Genomic DNA, 27,308 nt, shown 5'->3' on the forward strand with positions numbered 1-27,308 from the left:
AATGTGGAGGGAAGCCTTACATACGTGGCAGGTATTAAGTATCACCGTCCATGTCAACCTGTTTCACAAGCATTCTTCCCACTGGGTCCTCTGGAAGACTTGTTTCACAAGAAAGCCCTCTGTGCTTCCGGCCTTTTTACAAGGTGCTTTCTCCTTAAAAAAAAAAAAAAAAAAAAAAAAAATTTTCTTGGCCTCCATGGAGACTTGGGTCTCCCCTACCATTCCTGCTGAGTGGAGCTCTTCTTTTTCCCAGAAGTTGACACCATCCTCAGCTCCTTACTGCTTCTTCCATGGCACTGCTCTGTCATTCTTGATAGGGAGAAACTCCCTTTTGTTTTGAAACTCATCGAGAATTTTGCCAGACATCCCTCTACCCTTCTTTGTTGCTGTCATTTACTAGCTTCGGGGCTGCTTCTCCACATTCACTGGAGACTTGGTTCCTTGGCCTCAACTGACTCCTCCAATTTCCGCCATCTTTCCGGGGGCCTTCAATGTCCCCCACACTGGCCTGGTGGGCGCTAGACCCAATTCCAGTGACGCCCATCTCACTTGACTCCGTTCCAGAGTCAGACCCTAAACTGGATCATCTCCTGGAATTGCTTCCCCTTTGACATCGCCGACACCCACACTGTGGTGACAACTCCTCAGTTCCTTCATTCCCACAGGCCCTCATCTTTTGGTCCATCTCTTTTCTCTCTTCCAGTCTATCCACTCCCTGCTCCTCTCCCTTCCTTTCCTCTGGGGACTAGACCCCTGGTGCGTCACTACCATCACATTCTTTCAGTGCTCTTAACTTCCTCACTCTCATCCTTCTACTCTACTCAACCAGCAAACTCTGGTTTTATCAATATCAATATTTATATACCGACCTATAGATATCTTGCACAACTATAGCTGGAGGTCGTTACACAATGATGGTTTCTAGACTCCACTGGGTCTTCAATGATGCTCTCCTCACTCAGCCCTCTAGTGACTCACCTGGTCATTCAAAATTTTCACCACTTTCCTAACCCTTCCGTCTGATTCCAAACCCTCCTATTGTCCCTAGTTAGATCCTTTCTCCTTCAGTGGTTTATGTTCTTCCCTTCGCCTTAATAACCTCCTGTGTCCTTTCCTGGCACCAAGGCACTAACCATCCTCCAAATACTCTTTAAAAAGTCACTCGGCGAAGCCCTGATTGTCGTCCTTCTGCCCCTCGCATTTTAAATTTTAATTTTTGCTACACGCGTACTGTTCCAGGAACCTTACTGATTCCAGTAGAGGTGTAGCCCTCACCCCAGATTGTGAGCCCCTCAAAGGCCGGCATCCCATCTGATCGTCGTCCTCTGCTCGGCGCTCCCGCAGTTGCTCTCCGTGACCGAGAGAAGCTCTTTCCGGCGCCGAGAGCGGGACGCGAGGACCCGAACAGGGTCTGGGCGTGCCGAGGGGCCGGGGCGCCGGGACCTGGCGTTCACCCGAGTCTCCGAGGTGCCGGTGCTCAGCAAGCCGCGGAGGGGAGGAGCAGTCCCCGGGCTGAGCCTGGCCTGGGGCCAAGTGCGTCCAGGGCGGAGGGTGACGGGAAGCCACCAACGCCTGAGGAGTCACTTTTGGGCGCTTGTTTCGGAGCACTGCACAAACCCGGGTGCCAACCCCGAGCTCACCGGCGTGAGTCAGTGGGGCCCGCGGCTGCAGGAGAGGGGGAGGTGGGCGAGGAGGGCGCCATGCACCCCGAGGCCCGCGCGGGCGGCGGGAGGGACACGGGGGCGACTCGGGACGCCTCTGGCGGCGGACCCCTCCCCAGCCCGACAGGTGAGCGCGGGCGGGCCTCGGGGCGGAGCTCGCCGGCTCCAACGACCACTCTCCGCGCCACCGCCGCCGCCAAAGCACAGGTAACTCCCCGTCAGGGCCTCAGCGCCGGGGCCGCCCTCCAGTCCGCGGCCCCAGCCCGGCGCGCACATGGGACCGGGAGCCTTTGTCCCCTCCGAGGGCGGCCACCGCACGCGTCCCAGCACCCTGTGCTCTCTGCCCGCGGGCAGACAGCGGCGGGGCAAGGCCGGGGCCCTGGGAGTCCGCCCTGCGGCGGCCCGCGGCCCGGGCTCTGGAGCGCCGCGTACGCGAGCGGCGCTTCGGCGCGCACCCCGCCTCGGAACCGGGCGCTGGGGCCCGCCGCGGCCCCCGCCCGGTTGCCCCCGGGCCCCGGGAGCCCCGAGATGGCGTTGGCAGAAGTGCAGCCCCGCGCGGAGTGAGATGGCCTTTCTGTCTCCTCCCCCGCCCGGGGCGCTAGTTAAACCGCGACCCTCGCGTTTCCCGGGTCGCAGCTGGTTAGGGCGCTCTGAGCCCGAGTCCGCTGCTGCTACAACATAGCTTTCTTTCTAAAACAGTTTCTCCACATTTGATGTCTAATTTACGTTCAGTAAAATGCCCCCATTTTAAGCGTGCAGGTCGGGGATTTTGACAAATTATACACAAGTGTAACCACTACCCCAACGTAGACATAAACCATTTCCATCACTCCAGAAAGTTCCCTCGTGCTCCTCTCCGGTCGATCCACAACCGCCCTCACCCCTTGATTTCCATCAGAGCTTAGTTTTGCCTGTTCTAGAACTTCATAAGGTGGGCTCATGCAGTAAGTACTCTTGTTTTTGACTACTTTTTAAATGGCCGTCATTGAGAAGGTATCTATTGGTGCATCTGTTTTTAGTTGCTTTAGGCCTGCACTGTCCAGTGTGAGTTGACATGTGCTGTGCGTAGACACACCTAATTTCGGAAGACATTACAAAAAAAAAAAAAGGGGATGTAAATTATCTCACCCAAATATTCTTACATTGATTATGGGCTGATTTATGGGTATTTTGGATACCTTAGGTTAAATAAGATATTATTAAAATGAACTTAATCTGTTTTTTTTTTACTTTTTATAATGGCTACTGGAAAATTTAAAATTACAGTGTAATTTTTTAAAATGTTTTTATTGGACAGTGGACAGCCCTACACATGCCTATTTTACAGACAATTGGGTCTGCTCACTGCATATAAGAGTAAATGTAAATAATGGTCTTCACAAGAGAAAAAAAATCCCGATTGTAGAAGTAGCTTGAAGAACCTGCTTTGCCTGTTGTTTTAAAATTTTGCTTTAAACTTACTTGTTTGCTTAAAATAGATAGAAAGGACTAGGTGTCTCCTTGATATTGTTACATTTTCGAAAAGGACTTTGTGAAATGTCTGATATGCTTAAAAAGGTATCTTGTGCTTTTGAAAATATGGAAAAGTAATAATTGCCTGCAACCCAACCACCTAAATATATATTAAAATGTAGCATTTTGGTGTAATTTGACCAGTCTTAATTAAAAAAAAACAGTTGAGATAATAATATATTTAATTTTATATCCTGCTCTGTTGTGTAACATAAGCATACCTTATATGAAAGATTCTTAGGCTTTTTACAACCACATAATGTGCCTTGTCATAAATACTCTCCAGTTTTCTATGGCATTTTTCCATTTTGCTAACTTTTACAAATGGGAAGTCATTTTAATAGTGTGACGGTGCCAGAATAAGGTAGTTACAGAACAGCTTATTTGCCCCTTTATCCAACAGGAAAGGTGAAGACCAAGAGGACAGGGACCTTGACTTTTTGTTCACCCCCATATCTGCAGGACCTGGGAACACGTCAAGCGTATAATTTGTCTGGGAGGAAGAAAATTTCCTTCTACCCTTCTAGGTTCTTCTGCTGGTCTAAGAATTAAGTTGACATGAGACAGATTAACAGGAGAAAATCAAATAAAAGTTTAATAACGTGTATACATGGGAGAGACCCAGGAAAACTTAGTCACTTGCTAAAATGGTTGAAACCCTTGCCTTAAATACCATCTTCAGCTCAAGACAAAAGAAGATGTTGTGGGTAGTAGTTTGGGACTTCAAAAGGGAAGAGGGCAGGGCTTCCCTGGTGGCGCAGTGGTTAAGAATCTGCCTGCCAATGCAGGGGACACAGGTTCGAGCCCTGGTCCGGGAAGATCCCACATGCTGCAGAGCAACTAAACCTGTGTGCCACAACTACTGAGCCTGTGCTCTAGAGCCCGTGAGCCGCAACTACTGAGCCCACGCTCCTAGAGCCCGAGCTCCACAACAAGAGAAGCCACCACAATGAGAAGCCCGCACACTGCAAAAAAGAGTAGCCCCCGCTCGCCACAGCTAGAGAAAGCCCGCGCACAGCAACAAAGACCCAACGCAGCCAAGAGTAAATAAATGAATAGTTAAAAAAAAAAAAGGGAAGAAGGCAATTAACATGGAGATGGAAAGGCAAATATTTTGGTAAACAAATGTTTGCTAGGTCAGGCAGAGACAGTGGTACACAGAGTGGACTCTGATCTCTAAGAGCTTCCCCGACCACATCTAGCTCATATTCTCTGAAGATATCTCTGGTGATAGCTCTGTGCCAGGAACAGGCCCTTTATCTAAATTCTTTAGGCAGCAAAGGGGGCAATAAAAAAGAAGGACTTCCTGAGTCTTCTGTTTCTTAAAAATAATCAAACTAAATTAATGCTCATGCCAAAGAGGCACATTTTGGTGTGGCAGATTTTCCTCCTCTGCCTGTTCCATAAACGTTTATGAGCTGACTGAATCAGTGAGTAGAGGGCTCTGAAAAATAAGAGCTAACCTTGACTTAGCACTTGGGCGCTCTCTTTGTAAATACCCACACAGCTCTATACGGCTGGCACTGGTATTGTTTCTGTGTACTGCACAGGTGGAGAAAATTGAGGTTTAGAGAAGTTGAAATTGCCCAGGGTCATAGCTATTAAGTGACAGCACTTGAGCTCAGGCTGTCTGACTCCAGAGGAGGGACACTTATCAAAATAGAAAAAAATCAACAGTGGGTTGAGTAAGGGAAGACTGTGATGAAATTCCCACTCTAACAACTACCTCGGCTAGTAGAAGTGGCAAGAGATGAATATTCAGATACATTTTGGATGTATAGGAGGAGCATTTTGGGTTTGGACTGAAAATCTTTTAGGCTAAATCTAGCTCAGGTGAGTGGATGGCCAGGTGGGTAGTAAAGAGGAACGGTGACATTGAACATGATCAACTGTGTTGTGTAGAGAAAGGCAGGCCCTTTGTGTAGAGAAAGGCAGGGACTTAAGGAAGCCATTTGGGATGGGACTTGTATATTTTGGATGACTTCAGTTTACTCGCCTTGACGGTGGTCAGCTAATTCAAATTGAACTCACAGCTCTGAAGTGAAAGGGCTCTACACCTTTTAAGTTAAGCTAGTTGTTTTTTTTAAAAATTTATTTTTGGCTGTGTTGGGTCTTCGTTTCTGTGCGAGGGCTTTCTCTAGTTGTGGCGAGCGGGGGCCACTCTTCGTCGCGATGCGCGGGCCTGTCACTATCGCGGCCTCTCTTGTTGTGGAGCACAGGCTCCAGATACGCAGGCTCGGTAGTTGTGGCTCATGGGCCTAGTTGCTCCGCGGCATGTGGGATCTTCCCAGACCAGTGCTCGAACCCGTGTCGTCTGCATTGGTAGGCAGAGTCTCAACCACTGTGCCACCAGGGAAACCCAAGCTAGTTGGTTTTGAAAGTAGAGGAAACTACAAAATCAGAATAGGCATTCCTTTGGGAAAGACAGGCTGATAGGATAAGCGGGTAGCTGAAATCATTCCTACCTGATTGCATTTGAACTTGACATCCAGGTATTTAAAAACATTTGTGAATTACAATAGAAAGTGGGATTTATAGTTATTAGCTTTTGTTAGTTACTCTCTTTTCTTGTAGTTGCGATTTTATATTAATAGTCTTGGTTGGCCGTTTGTTTGCATGTCAGGACCACACGAATAACGCCGTTAAGGCTCACCTTCACGTGCATGGTGAAATGGCAAGGGCAGAAGGCCCCTGCCCAGGCTCAAGGGGGAAACAATAGTTCTCAGAGTAGAGTAGCCCAAGTAGCTCTTGGGCTTCCTGTCTGCCTCTAAAACAAAAGGGTTTGAATCAGACAGCAGCAGGAAAGTCAAATAAAATTTCTTTATGACATAATATTTTCTATCTTTTTTTTTTCTGCTTGAATATTTCTGCATGGTGAAATGGATGGGTAAGGAACAGATTCAGTCTTCCACATGCATAGTTAAGGAGGATACATTTATTATTATTAATAGTGACATTAGTAGCTAACTTTTACTAAGTTCTTACTGTATGTTAATATAGGGGTCAATTTTGACCCCCTCTAAGCCAGGTATCAGCAAATATTTTCTATAAAAGATAGAAAATATTTCAGGCTTTGTGGGCCAGAGGTCTCTGTTTTCCCAGCTACTCAGCTCTGCCATTGTAGCCAGAAAGCCACCAGAGACAATATGTAAATGATGGGCATGGCTGTGTGCTAATAAAACTTGATTTATGGACACTGAAGTTTGAGTTTCATACAATTTTAATGTGTCATGAAATATTCTTCTTTTGATCTTTTCTCAGTCATTTAAAATATAAAACATTCTTAGCTTGGCAACCATACAAAAACAGACAGTGGGCCAGATGTGACCTATGGGCCCTGGTTTCCTGACCTCTGATCTGTACCTTAGCTCATTTAATCCTCACAACCATCTGCAAGATTTTTTATTTTGTTTTGTTTTTAACATATTTATTTATTTGGCTGCGTCAGGTCTTAGTTGTGGCACGTGTGATCTAGTTCCCCGACCAGGGATTCAACCTGGGCCCCCTGCATTCAGAGCGCGGTCTAAACCACTGGAGACCAGGGAAGTCCCAAGATTTTTTAAAATGTTGGCATATTTGAATACTGATTTAAAAAATAGACTATTTTTTATTTTATTTTATTTTTTTAATTAAAAAAATTTATTTATTTTTGGCTGCGTTGGGTCTTTGTTGCCGTGCTTGGGCTTTCTCTAGTTGCGGCGAGCGGGGGCTGCTCTCGTTGTGGTGCGCGGGCTTCGCATTGTGGTGGCTTCTCTTGTTGCGGAGCACGGGCTCTAGGCGCGTGGGCTTCAGTAGTTGTGGCATGCAGGCTCAGTAGTTGTGGCTGGCAGGCTCTAGAGCACAGGCTCAGTAGTTGTGGCGCACGGGCTTAGTTGCTTCGCAGCATGTGGGATCTTCCCGGACCAGGGATTGAACTCGTGTCCTGTGCATTGACAGGCGGATTCTTAACCACTGCACCACGAGGGAAGTCCCCCCAAATAGGCTATTTTTAGAGCAATTTTAGGTTCACAGCAAAACTGAGCAGAAAGTACTGAGTTTCCATACACCCACTGCCCCATGCCCACAGCGTTCCTCATTACCAACATCCTGAACCAGAGAGGTACATTTGTTACAGTCAATGAAGCTACACATCATTATCATTCCAAGTCCATAGGTTACATTAGCGTTCACTCTTGGTGTTATACATTTTGTGAGTTTGGACAAATGTATAATGACCTGTATCCACCATTATAGAATCATACAGAATAGTTTCACTGCCCTAAAAATCCTCTGTGCTCCACCTATTCATCTTTCCCTCCCACACTAACCTCTGAAAACCACTGATCACTTTACTGTCTTCACAGTTTTGTCTTTTCCAGAATGTCATATAGTTGGAATCATGCAGTATGTGCCTTTTCAGATGGGCTTCTTTCACTTAGTAACCTGCACTTAAGTTTCCTCCACGTCTTTTCATGGATTGGTAGCTCATTTCTTTTTAGTGCTGAATAATATTGCAAGGGATTGGGATTGGTACTTTTTATTCCATTTCACAGATGAAGAAACAGGTACAGAAAGGATTAGTAACTCGCCCAGGTATAGCTTCTACAGATCTGACTCCAGAGCCTGATCTCTTAAAAATTTTACCATGCTTCTGAATCCCAGAGAATTTTGGCTTCTTATGATGAAGTTAGTCACACGACAGAGTTGGGGTAAATGTAAAATCAGGGTAATGGAGCCAGACATTTTGCTGAGTCCAGAGCTTCCTGCATGTCGACAAGAAAGAAAAACCTAGACGATAAGACTTTGTTTCAAATACTTAGAAAAAGTGCTGTGTGCTTTTGAAATTCTGGTCCAACACACTCTCCACTTTACTGGTTTAAACACGTTTCTCTTCCCTGACCCTTAATTTCATTACCTTTCAGATTCTATCTGGGTGCTGGCACTCAGCCACTCCTCTGCCAATGAAGTACATCTTGGTCACTGGTGGGGTCATCTCGGGCATCGGTAAAGGGATCATAGCAAGCAGCATTGGGACGATTCTAAAATCATGTGGACTCCGAGTTACTGCCATCAAAATCGACCCCTATATAAACATCGATGCGGGCACTTTTTCACCTTATGAGCACGGTATGAGGGAGGACCACTTCCCCCCTATGAAGCACTGGGTTAAACTGAGGTTCTTTCTTGTGTTTGGGGTAATTTCTTTAGGATAGAGTTCCAGAAGTAGAGCTGCTGGGTCATACATTTTGGATCTGTGAATGTTCTCATGGTTATTGATACATTTTTTCTGATTGCTGATGACATTCTAAATGAGTCCACCCTTTTGGAAAACAGTGTGTGAGGATACCATTCTCCCTGTACCTTTTGTAGTATGGATTATGTTTTGTTTTATTTTATCATAAAGGTAATATATTTCTCAACATTTCATTGTTAAGAGAAAAACTCAGACAATATAGAATATATTGACAATATAGAATGATCAGAAGAAAATAAAAATCGTCCATTTCCCACCACTTGGAATAATTTTTTTTTTTTTTTTTTTGCGGTACACGGGCCTCTCACTGTTGTGGTCTCTCCCGCTGCGGAGCACAGGCTCCGGACGCACAGGCTCCGTGGCCACGGCCCACGGGCCCAGCTGCTCTGCGGCATGTAGGATCTTCCCGGACCGGGGCACGAACCCATGTCCCCTGCATTGGCAGGCGGACTCCCAAGCACTGCGCCACCAGGGAAGCCCTATACTAATTATTTTTATTTATTTATTCATTATTATTATTTTGGCCATGCCGCGCAGCTTGTGGGATCTTAGTTCCCTGACCAGAGATCAAACCTGTGCCCCCTGCAGTGGAAGTGCAGAGTCCTAATCACTGGACCGCCAGGGAATTCCCTATACTAATTATCTTAAAAAAGGCACTAGCCCTTATATACTTTCTTCTTAAACTTTTTACATACAAGCAAGAAAGTGTATAAATCATAAGTACCAGTAGATGAAACGAACATAATGTGTAATCAGCCTCCAGCTCAAGAAACAGAAACCCTCTTTATGCCCCTTCCAGTCTCTCCCCATCTGAAACGACCAGGGTAACCATTCTCCTGTCTTCTAACATTATAGATCAGTTTTGCTTATTTTTGAACTTTAAATGAACTGAATCTTAGTCATACTATTTTTTTAATTGAAGTATAGTTGATTTACAATGTTTCAGGTGTACAGCAAAGTGATTCAGTTATACATATATATATATTCTTTTTCAGATTCCTTTCCGTTATAGGTTTTTATAAGATATTGAATATACTTCCCTATTCTATATAGTAGGTCCTTGTTGTTTATCTGTTTTATATATAGTAGTAGGTATCCGTTAATCCTGAATTCCCAATTTATCTCTCCCCTAGTCATACTATTTTTCAATCAAAAATTTAAAACTTAATCTACTGTAGACATTTTAATAGATTCTATACTTCTAAAGGCTGCACAGAATCTATACAATAATAGGAAATCATTTCCAATTTATTGATATTATAAACAACACTGTGAAGGGAAACTTTAAAATTTATTTTTTTAACATAAATGCCTAGGTACAGAATTTCTGATTTGGTGGGTAGGTATGTTTTTCAGGTGTTTCAGTTTTCTTTATACCTTTGCTGAATGCTATTCTTTTTAAACTTTACTAACCTGAGAGTACACCAAACAACCAAAAAAAGGAATAACCAGGGATCGAACCTGTGCCCCCTGCAGTGGAAGCGTGGAGTCCTAACCACTGGACTGGCAGAGAATTCCCGGGTATCTCATTATGTTAATTTAGATTTCTTTGATTTTCATTTTGTCGGTGGAGTGGCTTATTAAAGTCTATGGAAGATTGTATGTTTGTTTGAAACTATCACCCAGCTTCCTGGGTAGAGTAAATTCCCTGCCCCACTGACTTTGGCCTTTGGCCATGTAGGATGGTTAACTCTTCCTGGTTTGTTTGGAACTTTCCTGGTTTTGAAACTGAAACTCCTGAATCCTGGGAACCCTTTTACTCCTGGGCAAACCAGAGAGGTCAGTCACCTTATCTGGCCATGTGATTTGTTTTGCTCTGTGGGATATTAGTGAATATGAAATATGCCTTTGTTGAAGTAGAACTTTTCAATGCAATGGCATAATTTGACTCAGTCTCTGTCGTCTTTCTGCCCTCTGCTGTGAGAGCTGCATGCCCCATATAGGGATTTCTCCTTCAGCCCGGGTCCTGGAATAAGAAGGCACAGGTAGACTCACAACTGACCCACAACCCCTACGTAACATGAGGAGAAATCAGTAAATGTTTTCTAAGTCGCTGAGATTTTAGGGTTGTTTGGTAGGCAGCAGAATTGACTAACGCCATGTGTTATGCCAATTTTCCTTTGGATTTTGAAAAATGATTTTCAAGAATACTTTGTGCAGAGTATATTAACCTATACTTACCACATGTATATATTTTTACTCTGTTTGCAATTTGTCTTAATATTACTTCTGCTGCTGATAAATTTCATTTTACCATTTGTGTGACTAAGTGTATCAGCTGTTTCCTTTATGATTTCTGCCTTTGATGTCACCTGTAAGCTTCTCTGTCCCAGGAATATTTAAATATCCATCTATATTTTCTTCTGGCACTTTTAGAGTTTCATTTGGTTTTACTTTATTTTTTTTCTTCCAGTTTTATTGAGGTATAGTTGAAATACAGCACTGTATAAGTTTAAGGTGTACAGCATAATAATTTGACTTACATACATCATGAAATGATTATCACAATGTTTAGTTGAACATCCATCATCTCATACAGATGCAAAATTAAAGAAGTAGCAAAAAATTGTTTCCCTTGTGATGAAAACTGTTAGGATGTACTCTCTTAACTTTCGTGTATAACATAGAGCAGTGTTAATTATATTTATGTTGCTGTACATTACATCCCTAGGACTTACTTATCTTATAACTGGAAGTCTGTACCTTTTGACCACCTTCATCCAATTCCCCTCACCCCACCCCTATCCTCTGGTAACCACAAATCTGATCTCTTTTTCTATGAGTTTGCTTTTGAAGTATAATTGACTTACAACACTGTGTTCCTGGTGCACAATATAGTGATTTGATGTTTCTGTACATTTTTAAATGATCACCACCATTTGCTTTTACTTTAATATTGTTAATACATCTGGAATTTAATTTGGTGGGAGATGAGGATGTAACATAATTTTTTCTCTAAATTTTTTTCTGATTAGCCACTATTCCTAATTGCAATTATCAAAGATTGCATCCTTTCTCCACTGACTTGAAATACCACCTTTCAGTATATACTAAATTTCTGTCTTTGTATTCTGCTCTGTTCCAGATCTCTTTGTTTATTCCTGCCTACCATTTTAATAGCTGCAGCTTTTTATTATCAGGACTTTTCTCATTATTCCTTTTCTCCTTTTTTAAACATTGAAATGTTAGTTGTCTTCAAGATTAACTTCAGAGTCCTTTTATCAAAGTTTATGAGAAATGACTCTTTAAATTTATGAATTAATTTGGGGAAGAATTAAACACTGCAAATATTGACGGGCCTATTCAGGAACTGTATAAGTGGCTTTCATTTTATCCATACCTTCTTTTATGTCTCTGAAGTAAAGTTTTCTTCATATAGGTCCTACACATTTCTTTGAAATTTATTTCTGTGTATTTTACCTACTTTGATTTGTAATGATATCTTTGGGTTTTTTAGTCATGTATTAAATTCCTTTATGTAATAGGGACTTTTTGGGGTATTTTGTGTAGTATTTGTTCATGTTGTCTTATTCCATATTTGTATATACTGAAATATATAAATATATACACTTTTTTTGAATTTTATTTAATTTATTTTTTTAACACATATATATTTTAATCTTCCTTTACTCACTGTTATTTTTTAAGGGCTTTTATTTTTATTTATTTTTCATGTGTTTTGTTTTGGTAATCACACCTGTTTTTCTTCCAAATTAACTTTAGTTTCACTGTCAAGTTAAAAAAAATCTGTTGGCATTTTTATTATAATTGCATTAAATCAAAAAAAAAAGTTCTTGAAGACATGATCTACAGCTTTTCTGTTTCTTCTAGGAACATAATAGGAATCTAAAATTTTAAAATTTAGGAATCTAAAATTTCAAGACCTTTGCCGTATACCTGGAGAATTGCCAAACTGGATTGGGCCTGAATTAACTAGAGAGACTTCAGAGATCTTCCCCTATTTGGCAGAAGTTAAGATGATCAAAGTACAAAGACTTTTCCATGGATTGGCAATTCCTGATAAACATGAGAAAGTAGAATTTGAACTGGAAATGGAATTTGGGAAACACGAAAATATTGCAATTTCATCATTTTGCTCTTTTGTCCTTAAAGTTAGAGATCTTTCCAGTCACACATAGGTACCTTATGAGGGAGACATAAATGAGACTATAAAAGGCTTCTGATTAGGTTCAGAAGCTAGCCAACCTTCTTTTTATGCTGTGAACATCTAGCTATAGAAGTAAATGATAGAATTTCCTTAATCAGGGAGAGGTTCAGTTCTGACAGGTGGCTTTAGGACGTTGGACTCCCAGTCGATGCCCTCCTCAAGTAACGCTGGAGACCCAGAGGCATGCCTAGTAGTCAACACAGTTGCCGGTCATGTGATTAAGTCTTCATCTATACACACTTTAAAAAAATTAATTAATTAAATTTTTTTTTTGGCTGTGTTGGGTCTTCGTTGCTGCCCACAGGCTTTCTCTAGTTGTGGTGAGCAGGGGCTACTCTTCATTGTGGCGCGCGGGCTTCTCACTGCCATGGCTTCTCTTGTTGCAGAGCTTGGGCTCTAGGCACGTGGGCTTCAGTAGTTGTGGCACGCAGGCTCAGTAGTTGTGGCGTGTGGGCTTAGTTGCTCTGCGGCATGTGAAATCTTCCCGGACCAGGGCTTGAACCTGTGTCCCCTGCATTGGCAGGGGATTCTTAACCACTGCGCCACCAGGGAAGTCCCAAGTCTTCATCTGTATCCTTCATCACGGTGCTGTTGTGCAGGTGGCTTGTTGCTCACTTTCTTTTTGGCCTCAGTTTCACCAACTCGCCCCGTGGGCTAGTGGAGGCCCTGCTTTTCATCTACTGTCTGTTCAATAATGACTTTACCCAAGACTGGAATCAATGAAAATTTTCTTACGCCCATTTCAGAGTCCGGGATACTGATGCTTTGAAGTCAATTGCTATTTGTTTTAAAAATTGCTGTTTTAAAGTCCCTCTTTCATGTGGTATATGATGAGTTTGGAAAAGCTAAATCTTGAGGACAAAATTTCAGTAAGCATTTAAAACTACCGTAATAGAATACCAGAATTTTTCCAATGCACTTTCATGGATAGAATCGAATTGCTAAATTTTCCCATTGAAATATGGAAATGGTGATACACTATGGCTTATAAATAAGTCTTTTACCGGCCCTTTAATATATTGTGCTCATCTTTGAAAAATAATCTACTGGAAGCAAATTTTTAATTTTTACATTGCCGTTTTATCCCAGGTGAAGTGTTTGTCTTAAACGATGGTGGAGAAGTTGATTTAGACCTTGGAAATTATGAAAGGTTCTTGGACATTAATCTTTATAAAGACAACAACATCACCACTGGGAAGATATATCAACACGTGATCAATAAAGAGAGGCGTGGCGATTACCTGGGGAAAACAGTACAAGGTATTATATTCCACAAACATTAGGGGCCCTATGTGCTGAGCACTCACACCCTGCTCAAAATAGGCCTGAAGATGAGGGGGTCCCTGTGCTCTACAAGCTCCAATCCTTTTCAGATCCCTGTTTTCTCCTCCTTTTCTTTCCTCCTTTTTTTTTTTCTCCAGTTTTATTGAGCTATAATTGACATACAGCTATAATTGACATTATGCTGTACAAGTTTAGGGTGTGCAGCATAATGATTTGACTTACATACATCATGGAATGATGACCGCAATAAGTTTAGTGAACATCCATCATCTCTGATAGATGCAAAATTAAAGAAACAGACAAAAATGTTTCCCTTGTGATGAAAACTCTTAGGATTTACTCTCAACAACTTTCATATATAACATAGAGCAGTGTTAATTATAGTTATCATGGTGTGTATTACATCCCTGGTACTTATTTATCTTATGACTGGAAGTTTGTACCTTTTGAATACCTTCATCCAGTCCCCCCTGCCCCATAACCACAAATCTGATGTGTCTCTTTTATGAGTTTGTTTGTTTTTGACGTATAACTGACCTGCAGCACTATGTTAGTTCCTGTTACACAACATAGTGGTTTGATGTTTTTATACATTTCAAAATGATCACCGCGATATCACCATACAAACCTTTACTTTTCATTTTCCTCAAAGGTTTCAAGTTCATCCTCCATGTTCCCGATTGATTGTATTTTCATCAGTCTTTTTTTTTTTAACTAATGTCATTGTTTCCTTTAGTCCATGTTTCTGTCCTCTTTCTCTTTCTCTCTTTAGCTTTTATTTATAAAATCCATGGGGAACCATTTATTCATCACACATCTGATTGGGGTATAGATTTATTTTGGTTTGTTTTTGTCTGTCCTTTATTTAATATGTTCTTTTTCTACTTTTTTCTTGTATCTTTGCATGGATGATGATTACTCCCCTTTGAAGAAGAACAGTGATGAGGGGGATGTTGGGGGGGCGCGGGGATTGAACTGGAGGGCAGCATGATATGACCTTTTTTTCACCAACCCTTTTCATGGGGGGTATGATTCTTATTCTCTTTTGTCCTTGAAGAGAGACCCGCAGGCCCCCCCCCCCCGCTTGTATTCATAAGTTCCTACGTGGTAGGGTAAAGGTGCTAATTCCCCATCCCCTTTAAATCACCTTCATGTTGGAAAGCAGCTGAGAAGTAGATAAAGAAGTTGGACAGATGGAGATCAAAAGATCAGCTATGTTACTGCTGACACTGGACGGTGTGGTTTAGATCTTAGCTACAATTGTACTTTCTAATAGTTTTCCCCCAAGTGTAGGTATTGGGAAGACCCGGGGGAGGGAGAGTTGCTGCCTCATACCTGCCACGTCCCAAACTTGGGGAGAGGGCAAGGCCCCAGACCTGGGCCTTGACCCCGATCCCTGCGCAGCCCACGTGGAGGCAGAGCCAGACCTACCCCGCCCTCCCACAAAGGGGTCGGGCTGGGCATGTGTGGTGGGTCGTTCCAAACGCACCAATCAGAGACGACTTCCGCCTCGCGGGAGCAGCTGGGGCCGGGGAGCTGCAGGTGGCGGTGGAGCAGATGACGGGCGCTCTCCGCGTCAGCTTCCCAGAGGCCAACATTCCTGCTTTGTACATCACCTTAGGTTAGTTGGCTGCATCTTTTTGTCTCTTCGGCTGAGATTAGCAGCCTCAGGCCCCTGGTCAGCATGCAGGCCTCGTGTACACCCTCTGAGTGACCCTTCCACACTGGCTGGCGAATTGCCCAGGGTCTGCAGGGCTGGGCCACTCTGAGACCTTCTTCCCCTTGGAGTCCAGTATTCAGCACCCTTGGCAGCCCTCCTTGCACAGTTTTTAGTTGGCATTATAGGTGTTTTCTATAGATAGCATCAAAGATGGCATTTCTTCTCTCTCTCTGTGGCTGGTCGATTTCAAGGGAAATGGCATAACATTTAAATGACTAAACCTATGTTGCATCTATAGTATTAATTTCAGTGAGATGGATAATAATGTGAGGACTGTAGCTTGTCTAATTTGCCAGGTGGGTTTCAGGTTATTCGGGAGGTCTAAAGACACTAATACATTCATTTCTCATGACCATGACCATGAAATAAGCTTTTGTGCTAATTATTACTTCTTTCTACAGTTGTCCCTCACATTACTGATGCTGTCCAGGAGTGGGTTATGAATCAAGCCATGGTGCCTGTGGATGGTCATAAGGAAGAGCCCCAAATATGTGTTATTGAGGCAAGCATGGAAGTTTTCGTTATAATTTTATATCCTTATGGGTTTTTAAGCAGCTGGTCTTCATCCATTCAACAGATATGTGTAGATGGCCTCATGTGTGCTGAACACCGGCCTAGGAGGTGGGATTACAGCAGGGAGCGACATAGATGGCCCCTGCTTTTGTGGTCACAAGTCAGTGGGCAAGATTGGCTTAAACTGGGTGATTACTCCTGGGGTGGGCGTGCAGCAGTCTGCAAGTGAGGACTGGTCAGTCACAGAATGCATTCTACTGAGTGCCGTTTGCAAAGTGCTTTGGAAGTAGAGAGAGACCAAGTTAGGCAAGTCCGACTGTAGAGGTGATTTGGAGGTGAGAAGTGAGTATTAGCTGTTTAAAGAAAGAGCTTAGTATTTGAGCTTGCCACTTGTTCACTGCTTCCCTTCCTCTCAATGTGCAGAATGCGAATAATATCCATGTACTCCTTATCTAAAGGTCAGTTGATCTAATTGCCAGACGGGACAGCAGAATAATGAACATTTTGGTTCCTAGAGGCAGACTCCCCAAGTTCACATTTCTGCCCTCACCCCCAAGTGGTGTATGGCTTAGTGGTTAAGAGTCTGGAGTCAGACTGCTTGGGTTCATAGCCCAGCTGGTTCACTTACCAGCTGGGTGACCTTGGCCAAGTTTGCTTAACTACTCTGTGCCTCAATTTATTCATCTACTAAGTGGGGATAATGTTTTGAGGATTAAATAAGCCAATACGTTTAGTGCTTAGATTGTGTTGGATCTATACTAAGTGCTCGAAAATTATTAACCATTGTTAAGATGCTTGTATGACTTGGCAAGTTACTTCTCAAAGTGTCAATGTACTCACCTATAACAATATGATAGTGTAATATTGTAATAACAACAAGATAATAACAGGGTTGTTGCAAGAATTAAATATAATAATGTAAAAAGCACTTGGCCACGTCTGGCATTTAGGAGGTGCTCAATAAACATGTCAGCTGCTATTATTGTCATCGTTATCAGTGTTTGCAAATAGATATTATGCTACCCACAATATCCATTTCGTTAATAGTAGAGCTGATAATCTTAACGTAAATGTGCTGTACTATCATATATTAATTATATATTTTGCTACTATAATGGTATGGTTGATAAACTTCATGTAAATGTATAAGTGTGCTATATAAAATTTTCTCTCCCTTTGTATTTCTTCCTTCACAATTTACGAGGAAAGAGAGGATGCTTCCTTTATAATTTTTAAAAATCGGAGTATGACATAAACACAGAAAAGTGCACATATCACAGATGTATAGCTTGGTGAAGTTTTATAAACTGACCATGTCTGCATAACTAGGCTTGCTTCCTTTAAAAAAATTTAATATCTAATACAGTGAATAGTTTGCAAACAAATCGAGGCAATGATAAAGACAAATAGTGTGAGAAAAGAGAAAGGCAGGAAAAGTGTCAGGAGAATAACATCTGATATGAGAACAAAGATGTAAACCGGGGCATAGCTTGACTCTACGGTGAAGGAGACTTGCACGGTCACTCTCTTTATTGATTTTCAGTTTTTAGGACCCATCTCCAGGATGAATCAGAGAAACCTTAAAAGCAGGAATGTGTCATCAACTTTGAAAAGAGGGATCGTGAGGTGGAGGGGGTGGAGGAGTGCTGGAGGGGAAGGGGGGTGGGCAGAACCTCATTTTACACTGCGAGGGTCTACAGATACTGTTAGTATTTGGCTGAAAAAGAAGCAAAAGTATCTCAGGTTAGGAAAGTAACCAGTAGAATTAACAATTGAGATTGGTATCTGGGGATGGGGGTACCAGAGAGCTGCATCCTCGTCTGTCACAGCAGGAAGTACACCTACGTTCATTAGAGGGTGTCTGAAATAGCTAAGTTGAGGAAGAGCTGAGATGCATGAGCTTTGGTTTAGAGATATGGAGGTAACTACCAGAAGAAATCCCAACAAAGAAGTTAAAGCGCTTGCCGGGCTTCCCTGGTGGCACAGTGGTTAAGAATCCGCCTGCCAGTGCAGGGGACATGGGTTTGAGCCCTGGTCCGGGAAGATCCCACATGCTGCGGAGCAACTAAGCCCATGCACCACAACGACTGAGCTTGCGCTCTAGAGCCCGCGAGCCACAACTACTGAGCCTGCGAGCCACAACTACTGAAGCCCGCGCACCTAGAGCCCGTGCTCTGCAACAAGAGAAGCCACCGCAATGAGAAGCCCGCACACCGCAACGAAGAGTAGCCCGCGCTCCCCGCAACTAGAGAAAGCCCGCGCGCAGCAACGAAGACCCAACGCAGCCAAAAATAAATAAACAAAGTAAATAAAAAAATAAAGCGCTTGCCTTGGGGAATCAGACTTGGGAGAGGGAAGAGTGGGGCAGGGAACTCTTGCTTTCTATTGTAAGCTCTGCTGTACAATTTGGTTTTTAACCATGTGCATGCATCATTTTACTTTTTGAAAAAAACTTATTAATGTCAACTTGAAGGTGCCATTTAGCAATTTCAAAATCTTAAAGATCAGCCCGAGACTGATTTTATTCAAGCCCAGCAAAGGGTCAGACAAGCCCTCACACCTTTGGTTTACAGTGGTTATTTGTTGCAGAGTACCACCTTGTCCAATATGGTAGCCACTCTCCACATGGGGCTGTTGAGCATGTGAAAGTAGCCCATCCAAACTGAGACGTGCTGTGAGTTTAAAATATAACTGGGAAAAAATATATATATATATAACTGGGTTTCAAAGACTTAGTATGAAGAAAAAAAGAATGTAAAGTGCCTCATAATTTTAAAAAAATTGGTGATGTTGAAATGATAATATTTTTGATACACTCTGCTACATAAAATATAGTGTTAAAATTAATTTCTCCACTTTAATTTTGCTTTTTTCCCATTTATTTATTTAATTTATTTATTTTTGGCTGCGTTGGATCTTCGTTGCTGCATGCGGGCTTTCTCCAGTTGCAGCGATTGGGGGCTACTCTTCGTTGTGGTGCGCGGGCTTCTCATTGCGGTGGCTTCTCTTGTTGTGGAGCACAGGCTCTTGGCGCAGAGCGCGGGCTCTTGGCGCGCGGGCTTCAGTAGTTGTGGCACGTGGGCTCAGTAGTTGTGGCTCACGGGCTCTAGAGCACAGGCTCAGTAGTTGTGGCGCACAGGCTTAGTTGCTGCATGGCATGTGGGATCTTCCCAGACCAGGGCCTGAACCTGTGTCCCCTGAATTGGCGGGTGGATTCTTTTTTTTTTTTAATTTTAATTTTTTATTTTTTAACATCTTTATTGGAGTATAATTGCTTTACAGTGGCGTGTTAGTTTCTGCTTTATAACAAAGTGAATCAGCTATACATATACATATATCCCCATATCTCCTCCCTCTTGCGTCTCCCTCCCACCCTCGCTATCCCACCCCTCTAGGTGGTCACAGAGCACTGAGCTGATCTCCCCGTGCTAAGCGGCTGCTTCCCACTAGCTATTGATTTTACATTTCGTAGTGTATATATGTCCATGCCACTCTCTCACTTCATCCCAGCTTACCCTTCCCCCAACCCGTGTCCTCAAGTCCATTCTCTACGTCTGCGTCTTCATTCCTGTCCTGCCCCTAGGTTCTTCATAACCATTTTTTTTTAATTCCATGTATATGTGTTAGCATACGGTATTTGTTTTTCTCTTTCTGACTTACTTCACTCTGTGTGACAGACTCTGGGTCCATCCACCTCACTACAAATAGTTCAATTTCGTTTCTTTTTATGGCTGAGTAATACTCCATTGTACATATGTGCCACATCTTCTTTATCCATTCGTCTGTCGATGGACACTTAGGTTGCTTCCATGTCCTGGCTGTTGTAAATAGAGCTGTAATGAACGTTGTGGTACATGACTCTTTTTGAATTATGGTTTTCTCAGGGTATATGCCCAGTAGTGGGATTCCTGGGTCATATGGTAGTTCAATTTTAGATTTTTAAGGAACCTCCATACTGTTCTCCATAGTGGCTGTATCAATTTGCATTCCCACCAAGAGTGCAAGAGGGTTCCCTTTTCTTCACACCCTCTCCAGCATTTATTATGTGTAGATTTTTTGATGATGGCCATTCTGACTGGTGTGAGGTGATACCTCATTGTAGTTTTGATTTGCATTTCTCTAATGATTAGTGATGTTGAGCATACTTTCGTGTATTTGTTGGCAATCTGTATATCTTCTTCTTTTTTTTAATCTGTATATCTTCTTTGGAGAAATGTCTATTTAGGTCTTCTGCCCATTTTTGGATTGGGTTGTTTGTTTTTTTGATATTGAGCTGCATGAGCTGCTTGTAAATTTTGGAGATTAATCCTTTGTCAGTTGCTTCATTTGCAAATATCTCCTCCTATTCTGAGGGTTGTCTTTTCCTCTTGTTTATGGTTTCCTTTGCTGTGCCAAAGCTTTGAAGTTTCATTAGGTCCCATTTGTTTATTTCTGTTTTTATTTCCATTTCTCTAGGAGGTGGGTCAAAAAGGATCTTGCTGTGATTTATGTCATAGAATCTTCTGCCTGTGTTTTCCTCTAAGAGTTTTATAGTGTCTGGCAGGTGGATTCTTAACCACTGCCACCAGGGAAGTCCCTATATTGTGAATTGATGAGCATCATAAATTTCGTCAACATCCATCATCTCACATAGTTACAAAATGTTTTTTTTCTTGTGATGAGAACTTTTAAGATTTACTCTCTCAGCAACTTTCAGAGAAGATTCCTTTCCTTAAAGGCAAAATGGACATTGCACATCCCATAAATTTGTTTGACTGCTGCTTCAGCTTTGGTTTGGATAGATCTTAACATGTCGTTATGGGTGATATTTTCCCTGTTGTGTGAGGAAAGAATTAACTTAGGGCTACTCTAGGAATAACACTGAAAGTTTCTGATCACAATGACGATAATGGTGAACCAGAGGAGAAATGGGACTTTCCAAATTGGCAGAGAGGGTGCAGTGGGGGTGGAAGCAGGTAACGTTTAAAGCTTTTGCTTCCTTTTCCGGATTCCCTGCTTACTCCCAGAATAGCCCCCATCAAAAACCAGAAAATGCGTCCTTATGGTTTAGATTAAGTGTAGACCTCTTTTTTTCCTACATATTTTCCCCCCATTGGATTCTGGTGTATTATAGTTAGTGAGCACTTACACCCCTCACCCCCTGCCAGTTTCCTGATTTCATGTTTTATTTCTTGGATTTTCATAATTAAGTTTGTCATTCATTTACAGAATGATCATACATTTCTATCTGTTCCGTAGCCAGGAGAATTGAATTTTAATTATGTTTTGTTATCTTAGTTAAAGTTAGTAAAGAATAATTTCTTCTGTAGCAATGAAATCCTCAGACTTCTTAGTTTGATTCTGTTGTAATTATGGTAACAGGTACTAGAACGCTGTGACCTAGGGCTTATATTGAATTTCAAGACCGTTCTGTCCTGTCCTGACCACTAACCTAAACTCCCAGTGCTGTGTGCAGGGCTCTGGACTTGTGCTGGAGGTACGGAAGGCAAGTTCCTGCCCTCATGGGCCTTACAGCCCAGTGGGGTAGAGAGGAGACAAGGACTCAAATAAAATAATGGCACCTTGTGCTGTGTTACTAGGAAGGGGAGAGACAGGGTGCTTTAGGTGGGTGGTCAGGGTTGGGCTCTCTGGGGGGGACACAGCTCCCCGGGTGGGTTGGAGGGCCTAAGGGGCAGGAAGGAAGACCGTAAGCCATCTGAGGACCTAAAAGGCCAGTGGGGCTGGAGCACAGAGGTGGAGGCTGGGGGAGTAGGGGGATGGGAAGGGGGCAGGTGGGAGTGGGGCATGAGATGAGATTAGAGATATGTTTCAGGGTCAGATCATGTAGGGCCTTTTGTTGGCTGCCTAAAGGAGTTTAGATTTTATTTTTAGTCAAGCAGTGAGCTGCTGAAGGTTATAAGCATGGGAGAGATGTATTCTGAGTTTTAAAAGGTCACTCTGCTGCTGTATGACAGATGGTTGGTAGGACAGGAGAGGGTGGAAGCTGGGAGGCCATTAAAATTGGGGGCAGCCAACTTTTTCTGTAAAGGGCCAGATAGTAAATATGTTTGGTTTTGCAGGTCAGAGAGTCTCTGTCACAGCTACTCCACTCTGCCATTGCAGTGCCCAAGCAGCCTTAGGTGACGTGTGGGTGGGCGCGGCCGTGTGCCAGTATAGCTTCATGTGTGAAAATAGACAGCAGGCCATCTTAGCCACCGCAGGCTTAGACGATTGCCATAATCCCTGCAAAAGATGGTGCTGGCTTGGGCGTCGGGGGTGGTAGTGGTGGAAATAGCAGTGGAGAGATTTTCAAGAATGTTTTGGAGGTACAGCTCACTGGACAGGATTGGGTAAGGAAAAGGTGGGAATGGAGGATGATTTCCAGACCTCTAGCTTGAACCCGTTAGTGGTAGGAGATGCTGTTGCTGAGATGAGGGAGAAGCCCCCAGACAAACAGGCCCAGGGCTGTGGGGACCAGGGGTTCAGTTTGGCCCATGGTAAGTTTGAATACTTACTGATCCATCCAAGATGTCACGGACAAGTTGGCTTCAAAGCCCAGCGGCGCTGGGAGGAGAGGTCCGGGCTGCAAGTAGATTTTGGACCCAGTCGAGTAGCTGAAGCCAGGGAAGGTGGTGGATCCTGGGCCTGGGCCCACCGTGCTCTCTTCCTCCTCAGCATTCCGATCATTCCACTTCGTGCTCAAGTTTTGCTCTTGCTTTATCGTTCTTTAGCTCTGCCTTATTCTCCTCGCTAAACTCCGAGCTCCTCAGGAGCAGGCTGTCTTAAGTTCTTCCCAGCAGCTCATTTAAAGTGTTGAGCCCGTAGTAGATGCTCAAATGCTAAAGAATTAATTTAAAAATCTGGGTGATAATCTTTGAGTATTTAAATATGGTGAGGATGAATGCGTTAAGGTGAAATTTTATCCTTGTCTAAAGTAAAATGCTTAAGTAACTTTATTGGAAGTACAATGTAAATTAAGTTAACATTTGTCAAAGGATTACACTGTCAGGAATATTCTCGGGGCTTTTGGTACTACTTCTTTCAGAGAGACAGCATGTTTTAGTACAAGTGATTTAATTCTGGTAGTACCACCATTACAAGGAGACTGTTGAGCTGCATACAGGTGTGTGTGTGTGTGTGTGTGTGTGTATGTGTGTTTGTTTGTGTGTGTGTGTTCATGAAGAGAGAGACAGAGACAGAGACAGAGACAGAGACAGAGAGAGAGACAGAGAGAGGGAGAATGCTAACTGTTTCACACCGGGCAGAACCAGATGGCTCTCCCTTTTCTCATATTGTCACCGGATTTCAATTCTCCCTTCCAACGGGACCACTGGTAGAAACTAACTGATCTCACTCCTCTGTGGTGTATATTCTGGATCTTTTTATCTGCTTAGGAATTCCCTTCTCTTTTCTTAAAGTGCTCTTTTTTTTTAAAAACAAACCCTTTTTTTAAAAAAAAATTATTTATTTATTTATTTTTGGCTGCGTTGGGTCTTCGTTGCTGCACGCGGGCTTTTCCCTAGTTGGGGCGAGCGGGGCTACTCTTCATTGCGGTGCGCGGGCTTCTCATTGCGGTGGCTTCTCTTGTTGCGGAGCACGGGCTCTAGGCACGCGGGCTTCAGTGGTTGTGACTCGTGGGCTCTAGAGCACAGGCTCAGTAGTTGTGGCACACGGGCTTAGTTGCTCCGTGGCATGTGGGATCTTCCCAGAGCAGGGCTCGAACCCATGTCCCCTGCCTTGGCAGGCAGATTCTTAACCACTGTGCCACCAGGGAAGTCCCACTCCTTTTCTTTAAAAAAATTTTTTTTCAGTCTTGATGAGGTGAAGCGTTGACAGCCTATTAGTGATCCCCATTTTCGGGGGACTTCAGTTTTCACGCTTAGTGTATTAAGAATTGTTCTGTTAGTCTGTGTACCACGGAAGCTATTTGATCTCTTGTGTCTTTTTTTTCCATTCCCAGCTGGGTGGCACCATTGGAGACATTGAAGGAATGCCATTTGTGGAAGCGTTCAGACAATTCCAGTTTAAAGCAAAAAGAGAGAATTTCTGTAATATCCATGTTAGCCTTGTCCCACAGGTGAGCTTTCCAGATAAGTGTGTAGTCTTCAACTCCTGTAGGTCTTCCTATGATACTCTGTTTATTCCACTTTCTTTTTGTTTTGGCCGCATCGTGTGGCATGTGGGATCTTAGTTCCCTGACCAGGGATTGAACCTGCGCCCCCTGCAGTGAAAGTGCAGAGTCAACCACTGGACTGCCAGGGAAGCCCCCTATTCCAAATTTTAAACCAGGAAGCCATTCATTATCCAGAAGAGCTAGATGTCCAGTGTACTGACAGTGACCCATTTCTTTTCAGCCCAGTGCTACTGGAGAACAGAAAACCAAACCCACACAAAACAGTGTCCGTGCGTTGAGGGGCTTAGGCCTGTCTCCCGATCTGGTGAGTTAAAGAGAGTGGGTAAGTTTCTTGGAATAGGACCTCCATTTCTTAAACTATAACATCATCTAAGTCCTTCCTAGCTCTCAAATGGTTTCTATGACTGAGCTTTTTGTATCTGGGAGCTGCGGAAGGCTTATTCCCTCATCCTCAAGTGTCGCTTCACACATTTCTAAATTGGCCATCTCTTCTTCTCCAGGTCCTCATTTGATTGGCCACACTGACATCTGGGCAAGTGCAATGTCCTGTCATCTGTGTGGTCCCTGGGTCCCTTACAGGGAGGTGGGACCTGGGAGATTTTCCTATGAGCCTGCTAGGTGGGGCTATCCCTGCTCTTATTTATAGCAGTAATCCAGTTATTGCCAGTAGTCTAGATCAGAGGCTGGCAGGTAAGGGCCTGCAGACCTGCCTCCTGTAAAGGAAGTTGTCCACATTTATCTCTGGCTGCCTTTGCTCATGGCGGTACCGTGAGGAGTCAGGGCAGCAGCTGCACGACCTGCAAAGCCTAAAGTTTTTACCATCTGGCCCTTTAGAGAAAAGTTTGCCAACCCTTGGTCTGGCTCTATTCTTGTAGTTTTAAAGAAGTAACATTTGTGAGCCTCGAGTCTGTTCGCTAGAAATGCCTTGACATTTCCTACCGGTGGATTTGTGTTGAGTTTGGTTACACTTGCTTATATTACTGCTCAGACCAATTTCTAGTAGCCCAGTGGAACGCCCAGGGTGGAGAAATGCCCACTCGGTCAAGTCTTCTGGAGCAAAATTAATGTAGCATCCTCCTGAAAATCAGTGGCGGTGTGAACAGCCCAATTCCTGTCTGCTAACCCCGTGCGTAATCGACTTTGACAGATTGTCTGCCGAAGTTCAACGCCCATCGAAATGGCTGTGAAGGAAAAGATTTCTATGTTTTGTCACGTGAACCCTGAACAGGTTAGTGCTGCTCTTTAGATTCGAATGCCTTGCAGGCGCTTCTGCTGATGCCAGCATTTCACACCTCTTAAGTTATCGTATTACTTTTCACAACATTTATAAAAGATTTGGGGGACTCATATGCAACTGCGGCTCCCTTGCCCTTAAGTGAACAGTCTTGAGACTCCTGAAATAGATTGTGTGTTTCACTCCTGAAGTTTTAATTGTAGGTACAAAACCAGGTGGGTTGTTTTTTTTAACTCGCAGTCCAACCTCTAGAGAGAGAACCATTTGAAGCCTGCTTATCGTCTCTTTATCTTGTCTTTCCAGGACACTTACGGCTTTTACTTTGATTTCTCTTTTGTACTTGTTACAGCTTAACTCACCCCAAACCACACATTACGGTGACATTCACACTATCATTTCTGATTACATCAGTGACCTCAGCTCAGTTCACTGCTACAAAAACCACTGTGACGTGGATTCAGGTCCTCTGTTCTGCAGGACTTTCCACCTGGGTATCCAAGAGCCGGCTTTTCTTTTCTCTTTCATCTTTTTCGCTTTCATCTGCTTATCTCTGTCTCTTGTTTCCAATAAGGCTCAGGCACAAGGGATTGGAGTTTAAAAAGTGATATGACGTGTGCTCAGGAAAAGGGCGAGGTTTGTCAGAAACCTTTTGTTTTCTTCAGATTAGCTCGGGGTTCTCTGAAGCCTAAAAACCACCTAATCAGATTTCTGAGTCTCAGGAGGCAGGCTGTTGTATTCACTGCCTGATGCTTCAGGGTCAGTGCACAAGTCTGAACTCCTTTGAAAAATGTGATAGCAGGTTTAAAGCACTCTCCTATATCTGTGTGTCGTCAAGCCATTTTGGTTTTGTTCCGTTGTTTTTTGTAAATAGTACTTGGTGTGGGTATCACACACATTTAACCTGGTTTCCGAAATAGAAGGATACAGCTTTTAGAGTTGGGTTGCTGAGAGCTCTGCGAACAGATGATACAGTCCAAACTTTCAACCGTATGGAGTCTCTTTTCTTTTCTTTTTTTTTTGGCCATGCCACATGGCTTGCGGGATCTTAGTTCCCCGACCAGAGATTGAACCTGGGTCACGGCAGTGAAAGTGCCGAGTCCTAACCACTGGACCGCCAGGGAATTCTTGAGTTTATTTTCTTTATAACTATAGATTCTGAAGAATGTTCTATGTCATCAGTCCGCAGGCTAGTCTATTAGCCATTTTTTAGCACACTGCTTTTTTTAAAAAAAATTTTTATTGGAGTATAGTTGATTTACAATGTTGTGTTTCTGCTGTACAGCAAAGTGAATTGGCTATACATATACATATATCTATCTACTCTTTTTTTTATTTTTAGTTTTTTTTTTTTAGATGTTGGGGGTAGGAGTTTATTAATTAATTAATTTATTTTTGCTGTGTTGGGTCTTCGTTTCTGTGCGAAGGCTTTCTCTAGTTGTGGCAGGCGGGGGCCACTCTTCATCGCGGTGCGCGGGCCTCTCACTATAGCGGCCTCTCTTGTTGCGGAGCACAGGCTCCAGACACGCAGGCTCAGTAGTTGTGGCTCACGGGCCTAGTTGCTCTGTGGCATATGGGATCCTCCCAGACCAGGGCTCGAACCCGTGTCCTCTGCATTAGCAGGCAGATTCTCAACCACTGCGCCACCAGGGAAGCCTTATCTACTCTTTTTTAGATTCTTTTCCCATATAGGTCATGACAGAGTATGGAGTAGAGTGCCCTGTGCTATACAGTAGGTTCTTATTAGTTATCTATATTTTATATACAGTAGTATGTATATGTCAATCCCAATCTCCCAATATCCCCCCCCACTACTCCCCCCAACCCAGTAACCATAAGTTTGTTTTCTACATCTGTTAGCACATTGCTTTTT

The 27,308-nt window shown here is 43.3% G+C and overlaps 1 protein-coding gene across 7 annotated transcripts in view; it reads left to right on the plus strand.

Moving 5' to 3' along the window:
* Positions 1 to 1,423: 1,423 nt before the first annotated feature.
* CTPS2 (CTP synthase 2) overlaps positions 1,424 to 27,308 on the plus strand; it is a 109,259-nt gene continuing 83,374 nt past the window's right edge. Inside the window, exons 1-7 of one of the 7 annotated variants that reach the window (XM_027095728.1) lie at positions 1,424 to 1,644; positions 8,075 to 8,279; positions 13,664 to 13,834; positions 15,980 to 16,080; positions 24,031 to 24,147; positions 24,425 to 24,508; positions 25,352 to 25,432. In XM_027095728.1, the coding sequence (XP_026951529.1) occupies positions 8,114 to 8,279; positions 13,664 to 13,834; positions 15,980 to 16,080; positions 24,031 to 24,147; positions 24,425 to 24,508; positions 25,352 to 25,432 (720 nt within the window). In that variant the 5' untranslated portion in view covers positions 1,424 to 1,644; positions 8,075 to 8,113. The other 6 variants (XM_027095730.1, XR_003430581.1, XM_027095727.1 and 3 more) reach the window with 6 other exon arrangements.

Source organism: Aethalodelphis obliquidens, unplaced genomic scaffold (genome assembly GCF_003676395.1).
Source record: "Aethalodelphis obliquidens isolate GAN/ISIS:26980383/991018 unplaced genomic scaffold, ASM367639v1 scaffold94, whole genome shotgun sequence".
NCBI classification, from domain to species: Eukaryota; Metazoa; Chordata; class Mammalia; order Artiodactyla; family Delphinidae; genus Aethalodelphis; species Aethalodelphis obliquidens.